General features: G+C 33.0%; 3 protein-coding genes and 1 long non-coding RNA gene across 13 annotated transcripts in view; 3 read left to right on the forward strand and 1 right to left on the reverse strand.

Annotated features, from left to right (window-relative positions):
• Window positions 1-25,405, forward strand: part of LOC124364989 (rho guanine nucleotide exchange factor 11-like) — a 770,637-nt gene that overhangs the window by 612,182 nt on the left and 133,050 nt on the right. The window contains exons 30-31 of one of the 10 annotated variants that reach the window (XM_046820861.1): window positions 4,183-4,297; window positions 9,920-10,048. The exons of the other annotated variants lie outside the window; for them this stretch is intronic. Of the exons in view, the coding sequence (XP_046676817.1) occupies window positions 4,183-4,204 (22 nt within the window). The 3' untranslated portion in view covers window positions 4,205-4,297; window positions 9,920-10,048. Of the gene's footprint in view, window positions 1-4,182; window positions 4,298-9,919; window positions 10,049-25,405 lie in introns of those variants that run through there. 10 annotated transcript variants of the gene reach the window in all.
• LOC124364994 lies at window positions 9,958-12,477 on the forward strand. Its single transcript, XM_046820867.1, has 4 exons — window positions 9,958-10,097; window positions 10,322-10,465; window positions 11,114-11,289; window positions 12,341-12,477. The coding sequence occupies exons 1-3, from the start codon at window positions 10,094-10,096 to the stop codon at window positions 11,272-11,274; spliced, it is 309 nt and encodes a 102-aa protein (XP_046676823.1). The 5' UTR covers window positions 9,958-10,093; the 3' UTR covers window positions 11,275-11,289; window positions 12,341-12,477.
• LOC124364995 lies at window positions 12,492-19,192 on the forward strand. The gene is made up of 3 exons (XR_006922687.1): window positions 12,492-12,513; window positions 13,430-13,547; window positions 18,234-19,192. It is a non-coding gene; the product is annotated as an uncharacterized LOC124364995 (long non-coding RNA).
• Window positions 20,507-25,405, reverse strand: part of LOC124364990 (probable ATP-dependent RNA helicase DHX35) — a 31,358-nt gene continuing 26,459 nt past the window's right edge. The window contains exons 12-13 of the mRNA XM_046820862.1: window positions 23,733-23,886; window positions 20,507-20,698 (exon numbers count right to left, since the gene is read on the reverse strand). Coding sequence (XP_046676818.1) covers window positions 20,572-20,698; window positions 23,733-23,886 — 281 coding nt within the window. The 3' untranslated portion in view covers window positions 20,507-20,571. The remainder of the gene's footprint in view (window positions 20,699-23,732; window positions 23,887-25,405) is intronic.

Genomic DNA, 25,405 nt, shown 5'->3' on the forward strand with positions numbered 1-25,405 from the left:
TTCATATTTTGAAAGATTTTATACATAAAGTAATGAAAGTCACACCAAAATACTTCGTTTTTTACTGCATTAATGGGGAAATATATAGAGTTAGCCAATCTGCTGTTAGTATAGGGACGTAAGTAGTATTTCACTTTATGTGGGGTGTCCCTAAACTTTCTGGCAACACTGTACATATGACATGGTTTATTCCGAAATGGGTTTTGGGGGATATTCGTAAGAAGAAAGAAATAATGTGTATGGGATTCAGAATATGAGAGGAACGTTTGAAACTTTTGAGGAGGATATCCCCCCATGGCCCCCATTTATTCTGTAATGTGTTATGATTGTAATTGATATTTGTCATTACAATAAATAACAGGTACTTGTCCTAAGCTTTTTTAGGTGTAGTATATATATTGATGTAGAACTACATTCAGAAGTAGACCTATGTACACTAGTAGAGGGCGTTGTCATCTGCTTACTTCCTCAGTTTAATGAGGAAATGGAATCCTCTTCTGTCACTGCCGCTTCCCATCCTCATACCAATTACTGTTCAACAACTCTCATGGTTTCACGTGTGATGTTTACTATATAAATAAACATTACTAATTATAACAAATCAGTTGAAGTAGGTAAACCATAACAAAATATTCATAAAATTAGTTTGTAATACACATTTTTACACTTGGAGATGTTTCATTTGATGAATAGATGAGAGATTGGACATTTGCTTTTACAAAATATAACATCAATGTCTGTAACAATTCAGTTATTCTATCACTGAGCATTTCCCTCTTTTTAAATAGATCAATCATACTATATAGATATACTTAAATATTTGAAAATTAATTACTTTTTTTTATTAAAATACATCCATCCTTGTATTCCACATTCTCAATGATATTCGTCATCATCAATTTTCTGCCGACCCTCTTAATTTTATTTCAATGCAATAGATTAAGTAAGACAATCCAAATTAGATGGTGTTTAATGCTGTTTCATTCGAGTAATAAAAACACTTTGGCATTTTTCAATTTTGCAAGATAAATGAGATACAGAGAATATGAATTAAGCTGAAGCAGACCTAACCAAGCGTAAAAGTGCAATTAGAGTCCTTTCTGCTGAATTAAATGGCTCTTGTTGTCTGAAAATGTGCTCTTTCAACGTCCATTTATTCTTTCACAGCTTACCTTTTCAAACTTTCTGTTGCAAAGAAAACGTTATGAATTATTTGATCTTACTGATAACAAGAATTTTGTTATTCAATTGTTAATAGAAAAACATCACTGTTGAGTATTTTGCAGTAAGACTGGACCATTAGTAGATTATCATAAGGAATATAATCTACTGCGGCCTCCCTCATAACTAATAGACAAATCTTGGAGAGTGAAATATGAACCAAATAATGTAACAGAAAAATGCATGATACTTTTAAATGGTCACATAGAAAAAGTTATGATCTTCAATTTCAGGACTCTGCCCCTTAAATTATCCAATATTATCCTTGATAGATCCTCACTAAGAATGAAATGAAATGAAATATAACTTTATTGCACCCAAAATTAAGTCTACGTCCTCTATTCACTTAACATCAAGAATCTATTTTGCTGACTGAATCCAGGGCTGTGATCATTAATCTTAAAAACGTTATTAAATTAGAAGAGGTTTCTAAAGATGGAAATATCTCCAGCGATTGTCACAGGAATGATTAGAAAGTCTTTTAAAAACGTTTAGGAATTCTAAAGTAAATTTAATGAAGTATTCATTCTGAGGTGTATCTTGTACTCTGCAATAATGAATTTAAAATATTGTTCAGAGTGATTGCACATCACTACAACACGCTACTGTTTGTACTTTTATTTTCTTCATAAGACAAGTACATTATCATTTGCAATTTATTTCTTTGATACATTTTTTTTAATGAACTCTAAAAATGTCCTTCTTACAAGTTGAGCTTGGCATATTCTTCATTTATAAGTTTTGGTATTTGCCAAAAAGAATAACATAATTTGTTTCAGAATTCGAGAATTGATTACCGCTTTAGAACGTAATTTGAATTGAATGACATGTAGTGGCAATTTTTTCCCATGCCTAAACCAGTATAAAAGGAAAACCATCAGAAAACTGTCCAAACATTCCAGTTGCGATGGTGGAGAAGTGAAAGTGACCTCGGGTGAAAAGGACCTGTTGACCCAATGACCTCCGAGTTGAGGCATGGTATGTACGTTTGCATACCAAGTGGGTTATCCGAGGTGCACTCTCTATGATGTATCAAAATAGCCATACACACCAGCGTGCAGCTCTGACCGTGCCAGTACAACTGTACATTACTCCCTTTTAATCGCTAAACCGTCCTACTTGTGCTTGGCTGACATTCAAGTTACTTCTTGTATGTAATTTCAAGAGACAAAGATCTTCAATCCAGTCATTGATCATTTCATACCTAAATGTTTGGTTCCTTTTTAACAATGGCAAATATACGATCCATTCAAACCTTCCATTGTCAATGACTTGTTGGCGTTGAGTATATCTTCAGACAGATATTGTAATACGTATTGTCCATTTAATACCATTATGGTATAAACATTTGTCTGAATCATTTAAAGTTAGATTTTTAGTTATTCTCTGCACCATAAAGTTCATGATAGTGAACTCTTCTGATGCCGGACTAAATATTCTGGTATATTTGTATAATAAGTTTGTCTATCCATTTTACTTACTCTTACTGTACCAGTGGCACTCTAAACCTAGTTGGGTTTTGGCCTCACCAACAATGAGCCTCCATCCTCTTTTATCTGATCCAACATACTTTCCCATCTTTCTCAGGTCTGCTCTTGTCTTATCTCCCCATCTCATTCTTGGTCTTCCTTTTGGTCTCGTTCCCTCTAGTCTTCTTCCCTCCCACACTCTTCAAATAACTAATTCCTACTCCAGATACAAGTCTCTTCATTTCCTCTTTTTCCTAATTCTCTATTCTTCTTCCTTTTCTCCTCTCCTTTCCATCCATTTTAGCCAAATGTAAAAGTAGATCCTGAAAAAATATAAATACACAATTTTGCATGGGTAAACAGAGTTATAGAAAATTTAACACAAGTACTTATTAAAAAACGTATTCTTAGATATAAAATAACTGTCTTCAAACCTAATGGTGGTATTATTTCTTGGGCTTCCACCACTTTATTGTTTTAAAATAACATTTGGATTTTCCAAAATTCTTGAAATATTTGAGGAAGTTCATTGTGTAAGCAATGTTTAAAAGCTGTGTAAACCAGTTACTTAGATATTACTAAAGGTAAATTGCTAGGCTGTGAAATTTAATTTATTTTACCAATTAGTTTGTTTTTGGCTTTGAGTACAGAATTCTATAAAGCACAGTTAACACAAAATTCATTATATAGTCTAGTTTCTCATAAAAATTCATATAATAATTTCAAATTTATAAGAATAAAAAATAACTAAAGACACCCAATATTTATTATCAATACATTAGTATCGGTAAGAAAATCTCTAATCTTGTTTTGTTTATAAACTAAAAGTGTAAAACGCAACTAGAAATATAAAATATTTATGCATTATGTGCAGGAATCCATAATTTCAGGTGTTAGCGTTAAAAGCGTTGTTCAACTTTTTATAGGTTATTTTATTAGTTTTAATCCACTCTTTTTAATATAGACACTTCAGCGGTTAATTACGTCTGGCATAAATGAGGTGTTATTATACTGTTTATTAGCAGACTGTTGGCTTGAACCATTACTGCAGTGTTTTATAGCCGTACTGAAACCAATTAATATAGAAACTTTCCTCTCTAGAGACTTAACATGATATTGTTCCTTATCTTTATGTCAAATGGGATTGTTGTAAAAAAGAAGTGGTAGTCTTTTTCAATCAAGATACTGTGAATGACTGTTATAAACTTGCATTGTGAACTTGATGGTTATCAGAGATTTCGGAATAATTAGTTCTTCACTAGGTGATTTGAGTTGTGTGAAAGCAAGAGAAATGATTTGGTAAACCTTATTGGAAGACCTCAGTAAAGTCTGTATCATCCACTGAAACCATACTTGAATCTCTCATGTATAGGTTTACACAGTATGTAAAACTGTTAATGTAAAATAATATTCGTTCTAACAGTAATATTGTCTGTAATTTTGACAGTTTTCAGGTTAATAAGTGTTTTCACATGTATTCTGTTTGTTGCAGATGGTTTCAAACACATATCTGATGCTGCTGAGGCGTACAAGACCAGGGATGGAAAACACAGGCGACAGGACACAGCGGCACATGAAGACACCCTTTCCCATGACAAAACCAAAGAGTAAGTTCTGCATACTTTTAATTTGTGTTTGCTGTGTCTTGCTCTTAACACAGTATTACTATTTGCAAAATATTTATTGATGATTGTAAACAGGGTGTTTATTAACTTTCCAGCAATTAAAAAAAAACTGTTTTTGGGGTCAAAGCAAACAAAATTTAATATAAACATGGGTCAGGTCAAAAAATGCTTAGTTTATTATTTGTATATGTGTTTTTTAGATTTTGATTTTTTATTCCAGAAACCAATAAAGATGTAGTACAATTACTCAAATTTAGTGCAAATATGTTTTTCTTAGAGTATCAATTCAAGAGAAAAATTTATATTTTATCAACTGAGTGGTTTTTTAAGATGGTGGATAAAATTGATGAAAATTTTAGATCGATATCATTAAAACAAGTAAGATCATGAAATTGTGTAAAGAATAATCAAAGTTGCTGAATTGAATTACTAACATTTTGACTCATATATAATAAAAATCGATCAGGAAATAATGTTGATGTCAGTTTTTAAATGGTGGGCATGAACATGCACGGCAAAATCTTTGTTGTTTACACATTTACAGCATCACTAACATTGCATTATAACGGTTCATAACCAATTTACATTATTGAAATACCTATTTTTTTTTTTTTTTTTTTTTTTTTTTTTTTTTTTTTTTGTGCAAGTGTCAAAATGTTTGTTCTTAAAAAGACTTTTATTATTCTTTAAATCATTGCATAATTTAATTAGTTTTTACAATATTAATACTATAAGATTCAATAGTCTGCTATGTTGAACCGTGATGTGATAACGATATCTGTGATAACAATATTGTAATCTGTGGGGGCATATTTTCTAAAAATTAAAATACACAAATGGTTCAATAGTTTGCTATGTTGAACCATGATGTGATAACGATATCTGTGATAACAATATTGTAATCTGTGGGGGCATATTTTCTAAAAATTAAAATACACAAATGGTTCAATAGTTTGCTATGTTGAACCGTGATGTGATAACAATATCTGTGATAACAATATTGTAATCTGTGGGGGCATATTTTCTAAAAAATTAAAATACACAAATGGTTCAATAGTTTGCTATGTTGAACCGTGATGTGATAACAATATCTGTGATAACAATATTGTAATCTGTGGGGGCATATTTTCTAAAAATTAAAATACACAAATGGTTCAATAGTTTGCTATGTTGAACCGTGATGTGATAACAATATTGTAATCTGTGGGGGCATATTTTCTAAAAATTAAAAATACACAAATGGTTCAATAGTTTGCTATGTTGAACCGTGATGTGATAACAATATCTGTGATAATAATATTGTAATCTGTGGGGGCATATTTTCTAAAAATTTAAATACACAAATGGCTATATTTGCAATAGTGTAATTGTGACAAAAGCATCTCTAATCTCATAAATTTTGCATTTAATGGGATTCCTTATCTAGTAGAAAAACAGATATTTATCATTCATAACCACACAATAGCAGCCCGCTACTCGTATCAAAGGATCTGGGGCTCTATCTGTCAACTGAATTCTCCTCTCTTGAAATCTGCTCTTTGTTGTGTTCTCGTTTTGTTCTGTTGAATCTGAAATATAGTGTTCTTGATTTATTGGGACTAAAAGTTAGAGTATTGGCAGCGCATCATAGACAAACAACCATGCCTTAGTAAGACTTACATTTTTTATACAGAAAAATTTAAATATTATTTTTTAGTACCTACTTCAATTCCAGACTGGACTGATTACAAATTCAGGAAATGATACTAGAGTAAATAAAGAAAGAATGTGCTTTAATGATGATTCCCAAAATAGATAACAGTTTTTTCAAAAAATTTTTTTTGTATTTAAACATTTAATACTATGGTAGTAAGATGCCAAACCACAGGTCACAAAGGCAAAATTTCAATCCTATATAACTCATTTTGCGACCTCGTGTCGTCGCGACCGGAAGAGGGCACCTTCCAGAGGAAATAATAACCGTGGATCCGCCACTAGATTCCCTCTATCCAAAGCCTAACCAGCTTTGAAGACTAAAGAGATTAACTAATAATTTGGATATAGTTCCGAAAGGTTCCCTAACAATTATACCAAGTCCCAGGCCACGTACACTCACTTCTACCGTCCACTCTACCCGATCGCTGCACATACAACGACTCCCCGCACAACCTCCGGTCTCAGCCTGCTAACCTAGCAGGAATCATCCGGGAGAACCTGTCCAGAAGAATTCCGGATGGTAGGAGGCTCCTATTGTTCAAGCTAAGAGCTAGAGGTCGACGCAGCTGGCTATCGCGTTCGCGGCTACACAAGGATTACGCGCGCCAAATTCAAATCTATAGCGGCACTCGTCGCAATTTCAGTTTTGAGTTGTCCTGCACACCATAGACAGACTGTGTTACTGAAAACAAAATTTTTACACCCCTTCAGGAGACAAGAGAAATTGTGCCAGCCTACTGAGTAAATAGGCCTCAATGGTGCTCAACCAAATCCCACAAACGGACATACACCATCATCGAACTCTATCTTGTCTATATACAAATAAACTGATCGAATAAAACAGATAAACAAAGTATCGAAGGGTCCAGAATCTAATGAAAGTCTTACCTACCTATCCACCTCGTGTCACATGTTAAAATTTTGTATGGTATTATTTAGGTTTTTTACAAATATGTTTGTTCTATATTTTTCCTGTTGCCATCATGGTTTCGTATAAGACCAATGTAAACATTTTCACTAATGTTCAGCCACCATCATGGTTTCGTATAAGACCAACATTTTCTCTAATGTTTAGCCAAATCCCATGGAATGACTTGTACTGTCATTGAACTTGATGCCTGTATAGAAATGACACTTTGCAGAAAATGTTCATTCTATGGGTCATTTTCTCTCGGAAAAATCATGTGGACAGAAAGAAATAAAATTGTTCCATACCCTCTAAGTGATAGCCTTTGCTGATGCTCAGCTAATTATCAATTTCCACTAAACAACACAAACATTATGGAACTAATGAATACAAACAGGAACATGCTGTGGGAGGGCTGTTGTGAATTCAAATACAAGAGAAAGTAGACGATACAACAACAGAGAGATAAAAGAACCCATTATGCACAACTTCTCTCCAGGCCATTAGTGAACAGTTGTTAAACTAATAATTGATTCTGAGCAGCTAACATGTATACAAATCAATGTTTTTGCTAGTAATGCAAGGATAATAAATGCAAGCGATTTCAAATAACATGTTCATTCCAAGTGCTATTTTGTTGGGCAGAAGTTTTGTCTCTAAATGCTCTTTTTTGGGACAGCAGGATATTTGTGATTTAATTTTTCTCCTATTGCTGTTCATCCTAGATTGCTCCATTTTAGTTATGCCACTTATCTAATCTAAGCCTAATTATTTGAAATTCTGGAGCAACACCATAGTAATATCACTCATTCAAAAACACTCCAAAACTCAATCACTCATTCACTTTTTTCAATCCAAAAACACTAGTTTGAGAGTGCATCTTCCTCTTCAGTTTCAAATGCAACAACATTTACCATCAGATATGATTCAATATAAAATAAGATTGTAGGACTTACTCTGATGTAATATATGGAATTAGAGTATTCATATTACTGTTCTTGCATAAAAGAACCAAAATTACTCAAATATTTATTTTTAGTATTAAGAGTTGTGAAAGTCATACATTTTTTTGTAAGCAGCATCCCGTAGCAATGGAATTTGTTTCTCTATGGTGCTACATTGGTGCTTATTTAAGTGGCGTAACTAAAAAGAATAGCAATAAGAATCCAATAGGAGAAATCATTGGACCACCCACTTATCAGTCTAGTTTTGACATTTTTTTTCAACCGTGTGCAGTTATCTAATGTAGCTTGTTTAACAAGCATCCCGTATTTGTGACTTGGAAGAGAACGCTAGATAGCTCTAAACACTTTTAATATACGGACCTAGAGTTTAAAAATTGCGGTATAATACGGACCTAGAGTTTAAAATTGCGTTATAATACGGACTTAGAGTTTAAAATTGCGGTATAATACGGACCTAGAGTTTAAAATTGCGATATAAGTAGGGACTTGTCTCAAACCATAAATGTTCGACTCCAGAACCTTAGTATTTATATATTTATTTCTGTAATTTTAAAACCTTACACTGACATTAAACATGGGCTCCTATGACCCTACATATCGTCCTGACAAACACAGTGGGCTTAACAAGAAGTGCCTATTAAAGAAATTAAAATTAGTGGTTATTTCAAAATGATTGACTTATTTTTACATGCTTGAAAAGAAATATTGGATTTGAGAAACCTCAAGTGCGTAGTGTAAGATATAGTAAACTGTGGTTTTCTGGTCAAAGTAAGATTTACCAACAAAGGAGGGAAGGTAAGGAGCACGTTAGTTGCTCCTGTACATTTCATCAAGAAATAAAATTCCTTAGTGTACAATAAAGTTGAGTCCACTTGGGGAATAAAGAGAGCATCTTGATAATGCTTTCTTGAAGTTCGTGAAGTGAGTTTCTTTGTACGATATTTCTAACATCAAACTTGTATAATTTTGTAAAGTTTCACTCAGTTATTTTAAATTAAAAAATGCAATAATACTCTCTCAGATTGCTGTGTTAATTTGATATTTGTGTTTGTATCTTCTCTCTATCTATATCTGTTAGATAAAGTTAGGAATCTTTATTGCTGAATATTAAATGGTTAACCACATTATTTTAATACCAAGTGTGTAAAGGATCAAATAGTATTCTTAATTTATAATTAATATTATTGTTTGTTTTGATACTGTCCAGAAATATGTTTGAAGTTCAAAACCTTTTTGTAGCCAAAAGTATTAAACAAATTTAACTTTGATATAAGTATATTCAATCTAGATCAAAATAAATTCTTATCGTACAAAAAAATATATTTTATACAAATATTTGTTGCAAATATAACTATTGGCTTTATCTCATTGATCATGATCAATAATTTACACATTTTTGTTTTAAAACTTCAAATTAATTTATAGTCTCTTAATACTTATAATACATTTATATTAAATGTAATTGTAAGCTTTAGAATATGAGTTTGGTATTTTTAAATAAAACACACATTAAAATTCACCAACTGTTAAACCTTTTTTTATTGAATTTATGTTCTCAAAATTAATCTTATCAACTTAATTGCCTTTAATTTGTAGTAGGAGTTGATACTAGGCTATTAGGTTAGGTGCATTATCTAGTTTTAGGTTAGTATTAGTCTAATATTCTCCACTTCACTATTTAATTTTGAAAAATAGCAACAGACCATAGTTATTGTAGTGTAGGATATATATATATATATATATATATATATATATATATATATAAATTGTTACGAGCAATTTTCAAGATTTAGTTGATGGAGAACTGAATATTTGAGATTCAGAGAAAATAAAACAAAAACATTTTTGTATCAAGGAAACACAATTTTTGAAGTTTTTTGTTATCGTTATTCCATTGGGATATTCATAGTACAAGAAGTTTCTGAACTGCTCATGGCTTATACCTAATTCATCCACCTGGGTTATTCATAATATTATTTTTCAAGTAATGCCTCTTTCTAGTGTGTCTTGAGTCTGAGCACTAAAAATTTGTTGCAGTTTGGAGGACTCGGCCACCAGCGGCAGTGACCTGTTATCTCCGCCCAGAGCCAACGGAGCTGAGGACTCACACCCACCACTCCCACCCCTCTACTGTCAGGGGAGAGCACACCCCACGCCTCCCCCTCCTCCACCACCCCCCTGCCTGACACTCCAGAGCCCATCGTTAGGAAGATGGGTGAGTGGTACCAATTTGCCACAACAATTATTTGCTGATTTCTCATCATGGGAACTGTAATAAGAAATAACATATATACATTTTTGGAAGAATACAATTTTGTTAGAGAATTGAATACAATTCTCTTGCCATATTAAGTTTAGTCTTTTTTTTGAAAAATGTTATATTTTTTATGGAGCTATTTTTCATATCAGCTATTGAAAAACTTCTGTTGTGTGATGTAGGTGAGGGGCTGAGTCCCAGTCCAGTTCGCCGGGTTGCCGAGCCACTGCGTCAGACCACAGCCGAAAATTCTCTCATTGAGCCCACAGAAGTGCTTGTCTGCCAGAGCCCTGTTCTCACCGCCGAGCCAGTTCTCACACCTCTAGGTATTGCTGTAGTGAATACCTATTTGAAAATGTTTAAGAAATATCAATAATGTGTACACATTATGGTATTTTAGCTAGTACTTTTAATTTTGCTAAAGTTTTAATGTCTATGGGTAATAATTAATATCTTTAAAGTTATAAATAAAGAAAACATCTTCAACAAAGAAGACATTATTAGATTATCAAAAGATTGGCAGTCTGTACTAAAGGAGTCTTTATTGATCTCTGATAGGTTGAGCTTTAGCCTCCCCAGCTTAGCTTTATAAATAGACTCACTTAGCTGGACTCTTCACAAATAGAATAAACAAAATAGAGTTCTGGAGTCAACAATATGGTGACATGGTGTGAACCGGACAACTTAAAGATGCAAAGATTACGGATAAAACAAAGATTACAAAAATATCTCTTCAAAACATGTTTTGTAACTTTTAAAACTAATGCATTTCTGGGTGTAATTGGTGTTTTACTTTTGGGGTTGTTGTAATTTTTATACATTTGGTCAAGTTTTACCGCACTATCAAGATTACTATGAAGTTCTTAAATTAACTTACCTTAAATTTCAAGTAGATCAGTGAATATAGCTGTGTATCACTACTCTGTTTCAGCTGATTAATTGTTTCTGTATTTTACAATAAATTAAGATTGCAGAGAAACTGAGGCGAACAGACGAGGTAATCCGGGAAGCGCTGGAGGAAAAGAAGCGGTTGGTAGCAGATATCCTGCGAGTGTGCCACGTGATGACTACGACAACATCGCAGAGTTGGCAGCTGAGCCTAGTGGGGACAAGGAAGCTGCTGAGATCTTGCTAGCTGCCGTCACGCAAGGTATGAGCCTACTTATCTACTGTTACCACCACAATTTGAGTGTGTTATTCTAATAGGGCCGAGATAACACAATAATATAAATTTGTTCAGATACTTTTATTTCAGCAGTGAGTAAAAAAATTAGTTTAACCAACATAAATAAAAATTTACATTTCTAAATATAGCTGGATTTACCTTAATTACGAGTATTAAAAAGTAAGAAAAAAGTGAAGTAAAAGTAGTAATTAAAAGTGAAATATTGTATCTAAATTCTTATTGTTGACTGTGTGATGTCTTCTAGTGATGTTTACTATAGAATGTGAGATTTTATTAACAAACACATTATTGGTACCATAGTAATAGTGTTAAACAGTTGTATTAGTAATAAAGACATTAATGAAAAGAACCTGTTGACATCAGACCTTTTGTGTTGTTTTTACTCTGCAGCTGAACATTTAGATTTTTGTGGACCAGTTACTACAAAACTTAAAACACCCATTGAAGTATTATGATTTGTAATAAAAACTATTATGTTCTTATTATGATATGTAATGTAAAAGCTTACATTTTCAGATAAATTTAACATTATTTAGGATAAATATCAACTAGTTGGATGACTATAGCTTCTTATTAATTTATTCAAACATATTTCCCTTGCAACATTTAAACATTACACTGATTAACACCTGCATACATTATTAAAATATATTATATGTGCGATAAAAATGAGTTTGCAATTTGTTCTCTTTCTACCAATCCGAATTTGTAAAAAATTTAGTTATATTTCGCTATATTGAGAAATTAAAAAAATATATACAGTGCTTATAAGTTGTTTGTGTTAATATGGAATGTCCTCCACAATAACAACCTTTTAATAAGGAAATATTTATGTTCGTTTATTCAGCCAAAGTGAATACAGAAATATAACAAATATTGTTAGCATTTCCTTTAAAAGTTTCAAATGAAAGCCATGAAAAGACTTAAAACTTAAAACTATGACGTGTTTCTCTGAAACCAACTGCAATAATTGTTATTACAGTACGCAATGTACTGACATTGTGTGGTTTTGCAGCCAACAAGTTGTGGTCTGTGGTGAACGAAGCATTAAGAGTGACTGAAGAGGAGGCAGTGAGTGCCAGTGCCAGTGCCGGGCCGGACGGTACACGGCACCGGTTTCCTGGCGTGCCGGCACATCAGCTGCACCACATCTCCAGTACACTCAACTCCCAGTTGTCAATGCTCCTGGTTAGTAGCCTTTCCTTGTACTCTGGCTTCTCTGAGACCTGGGTTTTTATTGTCATTTTTAACAGCAGTTAACAAACCAAATGGAATCAAGTTGACATTTTAATTAATGAATAATTTTTGTTTGTTTATGCTGGGGAATTTCCAGTTTATGACAATTTCAAAAACTATTGACTATTGACTAAATAGCTTTTACATTTATACTTGTGTATTTATATTAGAAGTTAAATTGTGTTGAATGTAAGTGAGTAACCGTGATATAAAAAGAAACGAAATATGCTGTTCTTAATACAGATAACACAGTTGATTAGTTTTTACTTCAGTATATGAAGTTACCTTTGTGAAGAGAACTGTTTTTGAACAAGGATAGATTGAAGTATTTTAATTTGCAACTTTTTCTAAATCAATGGTGTAAGTAGGAATTGGCTTTGAGGGGTAGGGGAAATGGAATAAATCTTTATAAATTACATAACCTTATTCAAATTTAAATATTTATTACTGTATTAAAAACCACTTGAATGGCTGCTATATGAGTATTTTTTTAATTTTATGGCTTCTAGTAAGGGAGGAGTTCTAACCCCATTATCCTTAATTACACTATCATTCTAAAGTCATGCAGATAGTTATTTCCTTCTTAAGAATCATGCAGGATTGTATCTAGTGCATAAATGGTAATGGTAGCTGCAATTATTACAATTTTTTTACTTCTTTCTTACTTACTATAAAATAAAACTCAACTTATTTACAAAATGCTTAGTTTCCTGTTGAATTATGGTGTGGATCTACTTTATGACGGAAGTTACCCTGGTGGCTAGATATTCAAAATGTGAGCAGCTACACGCCCACGTACAAGCATTTGCCCGCAGATTGTCCTCATGACCCTAGTGAGTTCCATTACCAACACACTGTTCTGTTACAGAATGTAATGACAGCCAGAGACGAGGAAAGGGAGAGATTACGACAAGAGGTACAGCGGTCTCGAGAGCAGCTACACGCCATGTACGAGCGTCAGCCCGCAGATTGTCCTCATGACCCTAGTAAGTACCACATCAAACTGAAAAATTGTATTTTATATTAGTGATGATTTGGTTTAAATATTGTACCATATCGATTAATAGTCATGATGAGTTGAGGTTTTTGGTTCCAATTTCAGTTGTAAACATTCTTTCTCTTCATCAAGAGATCTTTCACTAAATACCCATATCACTAAACAATTTTACTACAATTTTGTAACAAATCGATCTTGCAACGGCAGCATAAAATCTGAACTAGACATAGTAAAACGATTGTGCTCCAAAGCAAAGACGCTTTGTCATTCGTAACAAACAATAATGGTAAAAACGAATAAACTTAATGCGGCATTAATAATTTTAAGCAAAGTTATAATCCTGATGTGGAACGAGCAGTTGTGTCCTAAGGATGGGCATAATCTTTATGGGAATAACAGCTGACTGGGGCCATGGAACAAACATTGATTACTTGTCGTAACCCCAAAAATCACAGTGGAATCAAAAACCTTCTCATCACTATTCTGTACAGCACTTTCCCTATTTCAATTGGTCTATTTATAGTTTAACAAGCTTTTAAATGTTACATGTAGCAGAGATGTGTCAATATTTTTGAAAACAAACCTCGGCAAAAGTATACTAAAAAGTCAATGGTGTTAAATTGATATGTAGCAATTAATTGACACTTTTGTCGAACATCAACCTTATTAACACGCACTGATTATGAAAAACAACTTTTATTTTGTGATAGTTAGTTATTAAAATTATAAATCATTTTTCACATCTTTCTAAGAGATATATTTAGTACTAATATATCTTCTTGTCCTTGTGCTGATTTACTATATCTACAAGATCACTACAACAAGCGATTTAATGCATGAATTAGTATTTCATGTATTTAACTTCTATTGGCACATCTCTAGTTTGAAGCCTTAAAACATTTTTATAACCTGTATACATTTTAATTCTGAGTTTCTGCCTTATAACCATGATTTTTATATGTATATACAATTTTCTTGATTATTGATTTTTTATAACAAAGAGTGTGTGGATTTTCTTAACAAATTTTACAAATGCTTCCAATTTTAGAAACCCATTAATAGTGTCTGTAAGCTTGTCAAGACATGAGATAAAATGCCATTAAATTAGTCATCATCATCATCATCATCATCTGACCTTTCCGTTATCACGGGTCGTCGTACACAGCCCATTAATTTAGTAACTAATTCATTCATTCATTCATCATTAAATTAGTATGAACAATATTAAAAGCCACCTAAATTTAATGTTTTAAAATATGAGTATATTGGCATAATGGTTTGAACGAGTGTTTTAAAACACAAATATTCATACTTAGGTTTTACATTTACGTGTAATATGCAATGCAATAAACATATACTTTATTAACACTTTTAAAAATATGGTGTTATTTTTCTAATCAGTAAATCATTGTCAGAGAAAATTAAAACTAGACCCTAATAAAAGTTCTTTATAAATTGTATAAAATCTTTTATAAACATTGTCATTGATAATCTGCTGTAAATAATAATTATTCAACTAATATAGAAACTGAATAATTTTAAAATTGTTAGGTGGTAAAGTCCTGAAGAAGTGTTACGTCTCCAATCAAATAAAGGTAATTTCAGCCCACGTATTTTGACAAAAAAAAATTTGTTTGGACTAAAATATGAATATTTTTTAAAGAGGCACTCTTTATATAATGCAAGACATTGCTGTATGTAATTCTCAAATTGTATGCACACCTTAACTCTGATATTTTTTTCACTCCAATTTCCAGCATGATATTCCCCTTAAGCAATACAGGTTTTTGTTGATCACGTCAAATAGTTATAACCAAATTATTCAATCCAAAACAGTAGCTTTATTCCTATAAGCCAGTACAAGCATAATCAAGTTTTTCCACATCCCATGTCTATAAATATTTGGTACAGTGTGTTTTGTTTTTGTTCCGCTTTTACCTTATTTTGTGCCACTCCTACGAATCCTGTTGAAAGACCACATTGGACACAGTAGCCTAGTAAATGCTTTGCTTTCCAGTAGATATTGACGCAGCATGTGCTGGCATGAGCAAACATGTTTGCAGTATAGAGGAGCCCGAGACAACGACCACCCACGTACCGACCACGCCAGAGGTGAGTCACCTGCGTCCACTTACTTTTAAATGAGGGAAAGGCACAACAATTTGATTTGTTCAAATTTTATAAACTTTTACATGAAAAAACCCGAAATGTTGTGCAAGAATGGAAACATTCTAGTTAGAGCTCATTTTCTAATAATCTGTAAACTTTTGATTCTAAGTGCAGTATTGTCTCTTTAATCTGCTTGTACATAGCCCAGTGCATGAAATTCAAATGATTATCGTTGTTAAAGTACTTCTATTGAGCTTCCATCAGCTTAGGTGTACACATAAAATTTGGTCACGGCCCTAAGTTAAAAGTTTCACTGGACTAGCCTTTTCATTTCTGCATATTTAAAATAAACATACATTTAAAAATAGCCTATTTTACTCTTGAGTACAGTAACATTTGGATTCTATTTTGTGGACAATAGCGATTTCTTTGACAGTTTTGACCAGGTGTAGGTGTATAAATACTGAAAATTCTAGTCTCACTGTTTTCTTGTGAACCAGGAGTTCCAGTTATGTTGGGAACAATTGTAACTCACGGACTGAGATTTTACACCACCAAATGTGTTCCAATGGTAGTACCTTCACTGAAAACTATAAACACTCCCCTGGGCGAATAATGGCAGCACACTTCTGAGATGAATTAGTTCACCCCTTCTGCCGTGGTGATACACTTATTCACAGTTTTCTAATTTTAACAATTCTATTCAAACAAAACTATTATGTTACACATAATCATAAAAATTAATCATAATCTTATGAGGATTCAGTTAATAAAATAGGCATTTGAATTTTCATCGAAATTTTTGTAGTTGCCATCTTTGTAGCACATAACAAACAAATTAGTAATGAAACCATAAAATAATGTCTTCAGTAGTAATTAGTTATAGTAAGTTGCAATAACACAAATCAGAACAGGAATAACAAACAACTGCCACACTGTCAATGGAGTGATGCATTAGTTTTATATGTTAATTCTAGTTAATATCACAAGTAGAACGATTTACATTCAGTAAACAAGGAAAACATTACTGCAAATAGGTTATTTCATTAGAAGTTCAAAATACCGCTTGATGGCACAAAGCAGAGAGTTGGCAATGCAGATTATGGAGATTGGATTTTAGTGCCTAGTTTCCCGAAATGGCGAATGCTCGGGAGAGGGTCAATTTCAATAGTAATTCCATATTATTTTTATTTTCTTGGGAATACTATCCCTGACATTCATAATGTGGAAACTACATTGATACTGCCTATATAAGTGCTTATTTGTTTCCATCACCGTATAAATGTAGTGTTACTGAACACGTGTGGCTGCGTGTAAAAAAATAATTTTCGAATCTTTCACCCTTTATGGATGATGCTTAAATGTGGAGAATGCAGGTCAGAGAGGTTAGATAACATTTTACAAAAATTCAATTTTGTAAATTATAACTGAATAAGCAATTAATTGCATATGAACATCTCCTACAAAACGAGGGGGTGTTTTATGTGTGATTCTTAGAATATGGTTGGTTTTTGTTGTTCCATCAATAAAACGACAAGGTTTATTGAGATTATTGTTTCTCTTCCCAAAACTTGTACTCCTTCACTCAGTGCCTCTCCTAGAAAATATATACTACTTCTTTCTCTTAATTTTTATATATGGGGGACACACATCTACATCTCCGATCTTTGACTATCAAATTGATACTTGAGACTCTCAACATAATTGATATTAAGAATTAGAAGTCCTCCACATTGTAAGATACCTTGAACAGTTACCTCTACATTTCTGGAATTCACGTATTGTAAGCCTGAAAGTCTGTCACCTTGGCTTCTCCTCCAACCTAGCTTACAACTCTTGAACTTTTAACTTTTCTAAAACTTAGGCATTTCAGCTCAAATTTTTTTGGATTTTCCTCTTACCACTCACCATTGACCTTTGTAAATAATGTTTCTTTACACACACGTACATTTAAAGTATCATAATCAACTGGCTTTGTAGATAATATGAACATTTCATTCATATCTGGTGTTACCAATAGTTTTTTTTCTCCCCTTCCTGAGGGAAAAGGACAGTTTGTCCCCGCGCTTAGTCCTAAAAGGACCTTTGCACCTCCCTTACTTTAATTTTGTGTCCTCAAAGTCGGAGGATTTTGCAAAAACCAATCAGATTTGAGGGCTCCTGTTCTCTGATATTCTTGGGGCTGAGGAGATATGCTCCCAGGTATCTTTTCCGAGTTTCTAAGATGGCAGGACAATCTAACCAAATGTGCTCTGCTGATTCCTCCTCTTCTCCACAGAGTCTACAATCGTTAGTCTGGCTAAGGCCTACCTTCATTAGATGTTTCCTTAGGGGGCCATTTCCTGTCAACATTCCTAATATTAGTCTTATATCCTCCTTTTCCTGATCTAAGAAAGCTGTCCACCCTTTAACGTAAGGAGAGATAAACATTTTGGATAGTCTTAATCCTGAGGCTTTACTCCATATTAATGTTTCTTATTCTCTTTTCCCAATCTTTGACCAGAGCTTTAATGTTGCAGAAGGCTATCCCGCAACCTGTAGTAAATTGCCAATATGTCTGTTGTAGGTGTTTGTTGATGCTCTATCCGGCGAAGCGGAAACTCAACTGGAGACTGCGGCTGAGGCGGAGTGATGAACACTTCGGCCCCACTGTCTCTCAACTCGCGTGTTGGCGTCGGCCAGCCTCGTACCTTCGTGGATCTGAGTACATGTCTCATCTCGTATAGTAGTATTATCGCGTGTACAGTAAGTAAGCCTTGCCCTAGTGCCTAGTGTTGTCGTTACCATCCCGGACTCCATATAGTGGTGCTCATTCCAACATAAGTTGTTGTACAGATAGACTATCATACGATCACTTTTTTATTATATAATATATAGATGCATAATAATTAATTATGGATAATCAAAGATTTGTTATTATTTGGATAAGTTTACGCGAGTGTTGTTTAACTCATTTTTTATTAAGTTTAATTAATTGTGGGTTTAATTTATTAAGATGAAGGTATTGTAGAGTAGATGTAAGATGTTTCCTATATGCATTTATACAGTATTGTACCGGTGCGGCTATGTATGTATGGTGCTACATTTTAGGCCACACGCTAGAGGTAACTTTTCCTTCTTTCTGTGATAATAAAAAAGAGTTTATATCAAAAAGAATATAATTTGAGTTTGTTTTCTCAAAGAGCCCAGTACTATTGAGTGGATCGTTGGCCATAATCGTGTTATTTATTGTAATGTTGTTTGGAAAAGTAGCTTTAACTTAAGACTATAGTGTAATTGTTTCAAAAAAGTTACCTCTAGTTTTGATCTGTGTATGTAATATTTTTTGTAAAGAACATTTTTGTATATTGTGGTCCTGCATAAAGCTATTTCTATTAACACTTATTTCTGGTTTTTATCACTAGTGGTTACTTGTATCACGATTTGAATTTTTGTGCAGTATTAATAAGCATTCTTTTGTAAATTATGAACTGTATTCATAAGTGTTACTCAAATGTTTTTCTTGTTATAAAAAATTCAAAATTAGTGTACAGTTGTTTTTGGTCACCCAGATTTAAACCTAAACAGAATGGTTGACAAGATAAAAACGTAGAAATTACTTTATCACTCAGATGTATATCATTGTGTTTGTAATTTGAAAACGACCTTTTTCTACAAAAACCAGGCTGTGTTTCCCATCACTGTTATGCATTTGTAGTCTATTACATTTTTCAGTTTAAATGCTGTGCCAAACATACCTAAATAACGAATTACTTTGAAAAATTGTTTATAATTTATGTGTATTGAATTTTTGAACAAGTAATGTTTGTTTGCTTAGTAAATATCTAAACAACAACTATGAAATCTGTTTCTCCTTTTACCTGACTGTGTTTTGTATGAAAATGTAGAAAGTTACATTGAGGTATTTTATAACCAAAGTATCACTGTAAATAAGACAAGTATATCTGTAAAATATTTATATACAGTTGGTAGGAGCTGATGATGGCCTATATGAACATTGATATAGAAGCATGCAATATGTATAACCCCAGCTGACGAGCTAGTGTATATTCTTGTAACTCACATAATGTATTGTACATAGACTGAATCACGTAAATAAACACATATTGATATATAAATAGTATAAGTGTTTTGTTTTTTTAAACATTGTCCACTCGAGTTATAAGTTAAGTTTATTTCATTTAACAATGAAAAGTCTTATTTTATTATGATCAGGAAAAATCACAGTTGCTGCTACATAAAAAGAGGAAGAGAACTTTGGTGAATTGAAGGATATAGACAAGATGCATTGTTAATTAACTTTTCCTATCACAGGTTTTGAACAGATCTCTCTATTTGTTGTTTTGTACACCATATCTAGAATGAAATATATTGGCAGTTCTATGAAACCCACAGCAGCATGACCATAAATAAATAAATAATACAAACAAATTTTTAAGTAATCAAATGATGAGTTTCTAAGTGCAGATGTCTATATTTCATCTCATATTATTAGAGACATCTCATATTTGCACAATTATCCAAGAATATAACCACAGAAGTAAGAGCCGAAGACAGAAAAGAAATTTTATTATTAACTATAGCATATTTAGCATGAAACTTTGTTCTATATAGACAAGAATGAGTTCTATGATAGTGCATGTTCAACCATTGAATCATGTCACGCAGTAGGCTGACATCTTTTGTTTGCAGAGGAAGGGGGATGTGAGTACAAATTTCTGTATGATTTTCTGTGCGTCTTATCTGTCCACAGGATATCTATAGAATTAAATAGATTTGAAGTTTTGCAAGGAACCTCAGTTGAGATTTATTATTCTTAAAATCTTAATAAAAGGTGAATAAAAAAGTGAAATTTGTGAAAAGTATATTTACAAATATAATACAATCTTGTTTCTGTATCTTTTCTATCTCTCATTTTCAAATGATTTTTGGTAAAAATGAGGGGCAAGCTCTTCCAACCACTCTGGCTCGATAACGGTCAACTCCCTCATGTAGGTCCGATCAGTCTGGAGAATCTCACAGAACAGCACCCTAAACGTGTCAACAGGTACTGAATTAGTAATAATGAACATTGCACATTTTTATATGCAGCAAAGAACTATTAATAAATAACCTGTATCTGATTAAGTAAATATTTTAAAACATCAATACAAATATCTCCTTCTCTCAAAATTCTTCTAAAGCATTCTTAAAAATAAAAATTTTAAACTAACTATTTTATTCTTGCTATAAAAATTAGCAGTCTATCTTTATGCACGTGTTAGCTGGTATTGTCTAAGATTGAAAGAAATTCTGCATGTTAGCTAAAAATAACATTTTTATCCGAGAAACCAATATAAAATCACTTACTTTACTGGATACTGCACACATACGGTTAATGTGTAGCAGTTGTGCTGTAAGGTGATATGTAGATAGCATTACTCTGCTAAATCATTGCTTAAAATTGGAAATCTTATTCAAATCTTAATTTTTAATTTAAAAAAGCAAAGGTTAAATAAAAAAAATGTCATGTCATAGCCTGATTTTACATTAATACATACATTTTAATACTAAAGTGTAAAATATTCATAATTTCTATTTAGGTTGTTTCAGCATTGGATAAGATAAGATATCTTTTTATAGATTACATAAAGACAAAACATAGAAAATATACAGTATCTAATTAATACACAAGTCTGAACTAAGTGTCTATTATATAAAAATGTAATAGTATTTCTCTATTTGTATGTTTTACTCAACACGTAAAAAACTACTGGATTGATTATATGACAGCACAACCATATGTTTAATTAATGTAAACAACATTATTTCAATTTGTTCACATTTATAGTTTAGAAAGGATAAAGTAAGCTTGATAGTTACAACACTTCTTGTTTCAACATTTTCTGCAACCACCTTTGAGTACAGAGTAAGAAAATATCCAGATAAGAAATAAAAAGTTTCAGTAAAACTATATTTTTGTACTCCCCCATAGTGTGCTAATACAATAAAAAGTCTTTTTTTTAGTTAAAGTTCTATTTGAATTTAGGTTTCTGAAGTTCTAGTAGGGCAAAATAATATAAAACTTCAATTTTTTTAAATGAATTTTACATTTTTGTATATATTTTATAATTAATTTAATATAAAACTAAAAAGAATTCACTGCAAGCACAGATACAATCACTATTTCAAATAAATAAACTCATTAGTCGTAAAACATTACACAGGAACAAAGCTTACACACCGGCCTCAAGATTTTGAACCAATCAATCCTGTATGGAAAATCCTGTCAAACGCACCAGCGTCAAGTCCAAAGGAGCGGTCGGTAGTTACATGGATCAATAACAGAAAACCAGGAACAGTAAAAGGAACACAGGTGTTGTATGACATTCAGCTAATACTCTAGTGCATCCTATCACTGATTTTACAAACTACTACAATGTACAATTCAGGACAAAAATAAAAACTTAAATTATGAAATTTCCCATAATACGCATGGGAAGGATTAAGTATGCAGTGCTTGGTTAGTACTGTAATGCAGACATCAAAGACAAAGTTAATACCTAACTTTTATTATAAATTTAGAGACTGTTATAAAATTTTAGTTGTCTTTTGAAAGAAGTAGGCTCCTCAGACCTCCTTATCTATAAATCTTCTTGATCAGGGCAACAGAACAAACTCAATTGTTGTACCAGAAATATTTTAGACCGGAACTAAATTACAATGGCCGAAATTAGATGCTTTATAACCGAAGTAGACTTCTCAGACCTGTGTATGTATACCTATCAGAGAAACAAGTTAAAATCAACTATTGCACAAAAAAAAACTAAGACTGGAGTAAAATTACAATCACCATAAATAACACTTTTTGACATATTTTGTTACCGTAGTAACAAGGCAAACAAAATATTGGCGTCAGAAATATAAGTCACTTGAACCAGAAGTGCTCATACACATGCAAAGCCTACGAAATTACGTGTGAAGCCTCAGGTAACTGCTACTATTTTATAAAGCCACAGGTTGCTGACCTACCTGCAGGACTGAAGAGAGGGGTAGTATAGATGTTGTGTTTCATCTGTCATAAAATTTTATATTGAAGAAGAAAATTCAAGATGTTATCATTAACAACTTTATAAGTGGAAACATTCGAAGAGCACAATCTTCTCGAAGCCATAGAGAATTAAAGTAAGAGCTACAGATTTAAGTTTTAGGACGGCACAGGCTTCATTTCCAGTTTTAATTCTGTGCAACAAAGCTGTGCACATTAAATTTGTGACTACAATAGTTTTCAAAATTAATAAAAGAATACAGCTAATTTCACGGTTGAGAGCCATCTTCTGCTCATAAAAGTCCATTATCGCAATCTTTATGAATTTTGTTCTGCACAGAACTCCCTTATATGACAAATATTATGGTTTAGATACTTTAAACAAGGGCTAATGGTGTGCTCCTTAAAGCTACTCAGATACTATAAGGACCAGAGTTTTTCCTTTGGATGACGTGGAATCTTGTACAGATTGCCAACCAGCTTTGTGTGGTGCCTAAACGATGGAAGAATTTGGTATTTGAAACTGAATTTATAAATATGCTATTACAATCAGAATGCAGGGTCTCTGTGGTTAAAATTCCGAGCAAATGGATGGACTGCCTCTGTTGCCAATGGCCATTGAAACATTTTAAATGAAACTACCTAAGATATGTACAGTGGAAATTGGTCTACACTAATTTCATTCAGTTAACCTTCAGCAAATGGCTATCAACATCTGAAGTTGTTAATTTTTTGTACAAGCCTAACAAATTTCAATGAGTGGATTTTATCTTTAATTTTTGGAAAATATGGGTTAAAGTTTTTGTCGTTCAATTTGTTGTCATGAATGTAATTTTAGGCTGAAAAATATCACACAGTCAGCAACACAATGATTTCCATTCAATCGTTCACTTTAAAAATATAACTCTGCATAGATTTATAATACATTTTTGTTACATTTTTTCACTATCAGTATGAAACAGTGAAATTTCTTGGATTTGTAAAATTGAACTCTTACGTTTCTAACGGATAAATTGTGAGATGTTATACCATACTCACCATTGTGGCTGCTCGAGGGTGTAGAGCACAGATGTGGGATGCACATGTAGCACCATATCCCCACGCAGAGTCTTGTACACTCCGGAGTGGTGCAGGTACGCTGCGTTCGGGAAGAATCCGGCAGTGATGCATCGGCGCACTTTACCGCTGTCTCCTATAACAGGATTCCCCAGTACTGATTCTGAAATTTTGTTAAGAAACTAGCAGAAGAAATAGTTTCACCTGAATATACCCATTCAACTCTGAAGTGTAATAAAACAATTATTGAAAACTCAAGATTTATTTCACAAGAATTTTAATCACTAGTAAATAAATGCGTCACAAAAACATGTTGCAGATTACCACAGATGGTATAAGTTCTCGACAAACCCACCATAATGTGTGGGTTTTCAGGGTTAATATTTTTACAGATGGAAGAAATTTGTTCTAAAATTTATTACCAATTAACATTTATTTATTTTGTGAAGGTTTCAATCAATTAAAATGGAATTCCACACAGAAACCTTGATTGCTGCAGATGGCTCAGCCTTCGATGCAGCAGATTTTCCAGTGTTGATATTTTACAAACAAAAGAACGAATCAATGGAGTTGGATACAGGTAAGCATTTAATTGTAGGTTGCGTCTTATCCATGTTACAATTTGAAGGGCAGAAAGAGAAGTTTCCAAATTGCTGGTACTTAGTTGACCAACAAAGAGCCCTTGGCGCTCCATGGATAATGTAAGGTTTGATTGTATTAGTTACACAAGAGATAACTCATCCAATGCTATAACTTGAGGCACGGAAACAGTAAGTGCTCGGACTGCCCTCTGTAGAGTAAGAGGCTCAGGTAGTAAATACCTAAATGGTAACAAACAAAGTTACACCGCATAGCCCTACAGTAGGAGTCACCAGAGAGTGCAGTTGAGGGAGGAGCCTATTTGGTGCGTGACCTTGGGGTAGCCAATGAGGACTGAGCGGCGTTGCCAATTTTGTTCCCCGTTGAAACCTTGTGCCGGGCGATAGTTGTAGTGTCTTGCGGCAACGTCGAGCGGGCCTGTCCATTTTATTGGTCACCGCCAACTGCACTCTTTCGTGCCTTCTACTGTAGTGTAGGAAATTAGCACACCCCATCCATATAAATAATGATTTATCTTCTATGTAACCAATACAATCAAGGTATAACCCCTCTCATTGTCCTTGATAGCCAGAAAGAAGTACCCTTGCATAAATATATTTTGTTCACTTTTTATCAAATGATATCTGCAGTCTACCTAAAGCATGAATCCAGCCACAGCTGATATAATATCTCCCTTGTAGGAGAGATCTAAGGAAAGGCACTTCATGCCCACAACGTATGCACACAAACACATAACAGGAGTCTGTCGAATACAATAATAATAAAACTACCATTGATTTAATCAGTGTATAAAACAACTCATGACAGGACTATTCAGGGGTGCCAATCCCACAAAATCCAATATAATATTCCTCTCCACAAACTACAAAGGTATTCAGTATGTTCTGGCAAGTCTACGATATTTATAATACAAAATTACTTAATTGAAATTGGGAGCTGTGACGATAAAATCTAATGCTGTCACTTCCCACTTTTACTCAGAATATGTTCTTCTGTCGTGTAACAAGATGATAAAGAGTGTGGATTAAGTAATAAACTTCCTAATTTTAGTAGTA

Source organism: Homalodisca vitripennis, chromosome 6, assembly GCF_021130785.1.
Source record: "Homalodisca vitripennis isolate AUS2020 chromosome 6, UT_GWSS_2.1, whole genome shotgun sequence".
Lineage (NCBI taxonomy): Eukaryota > Metazoa > Arthropoda > Insecta > Hemiptera > Cicadellidae > Homalodisca > Homalodisca vitripennis.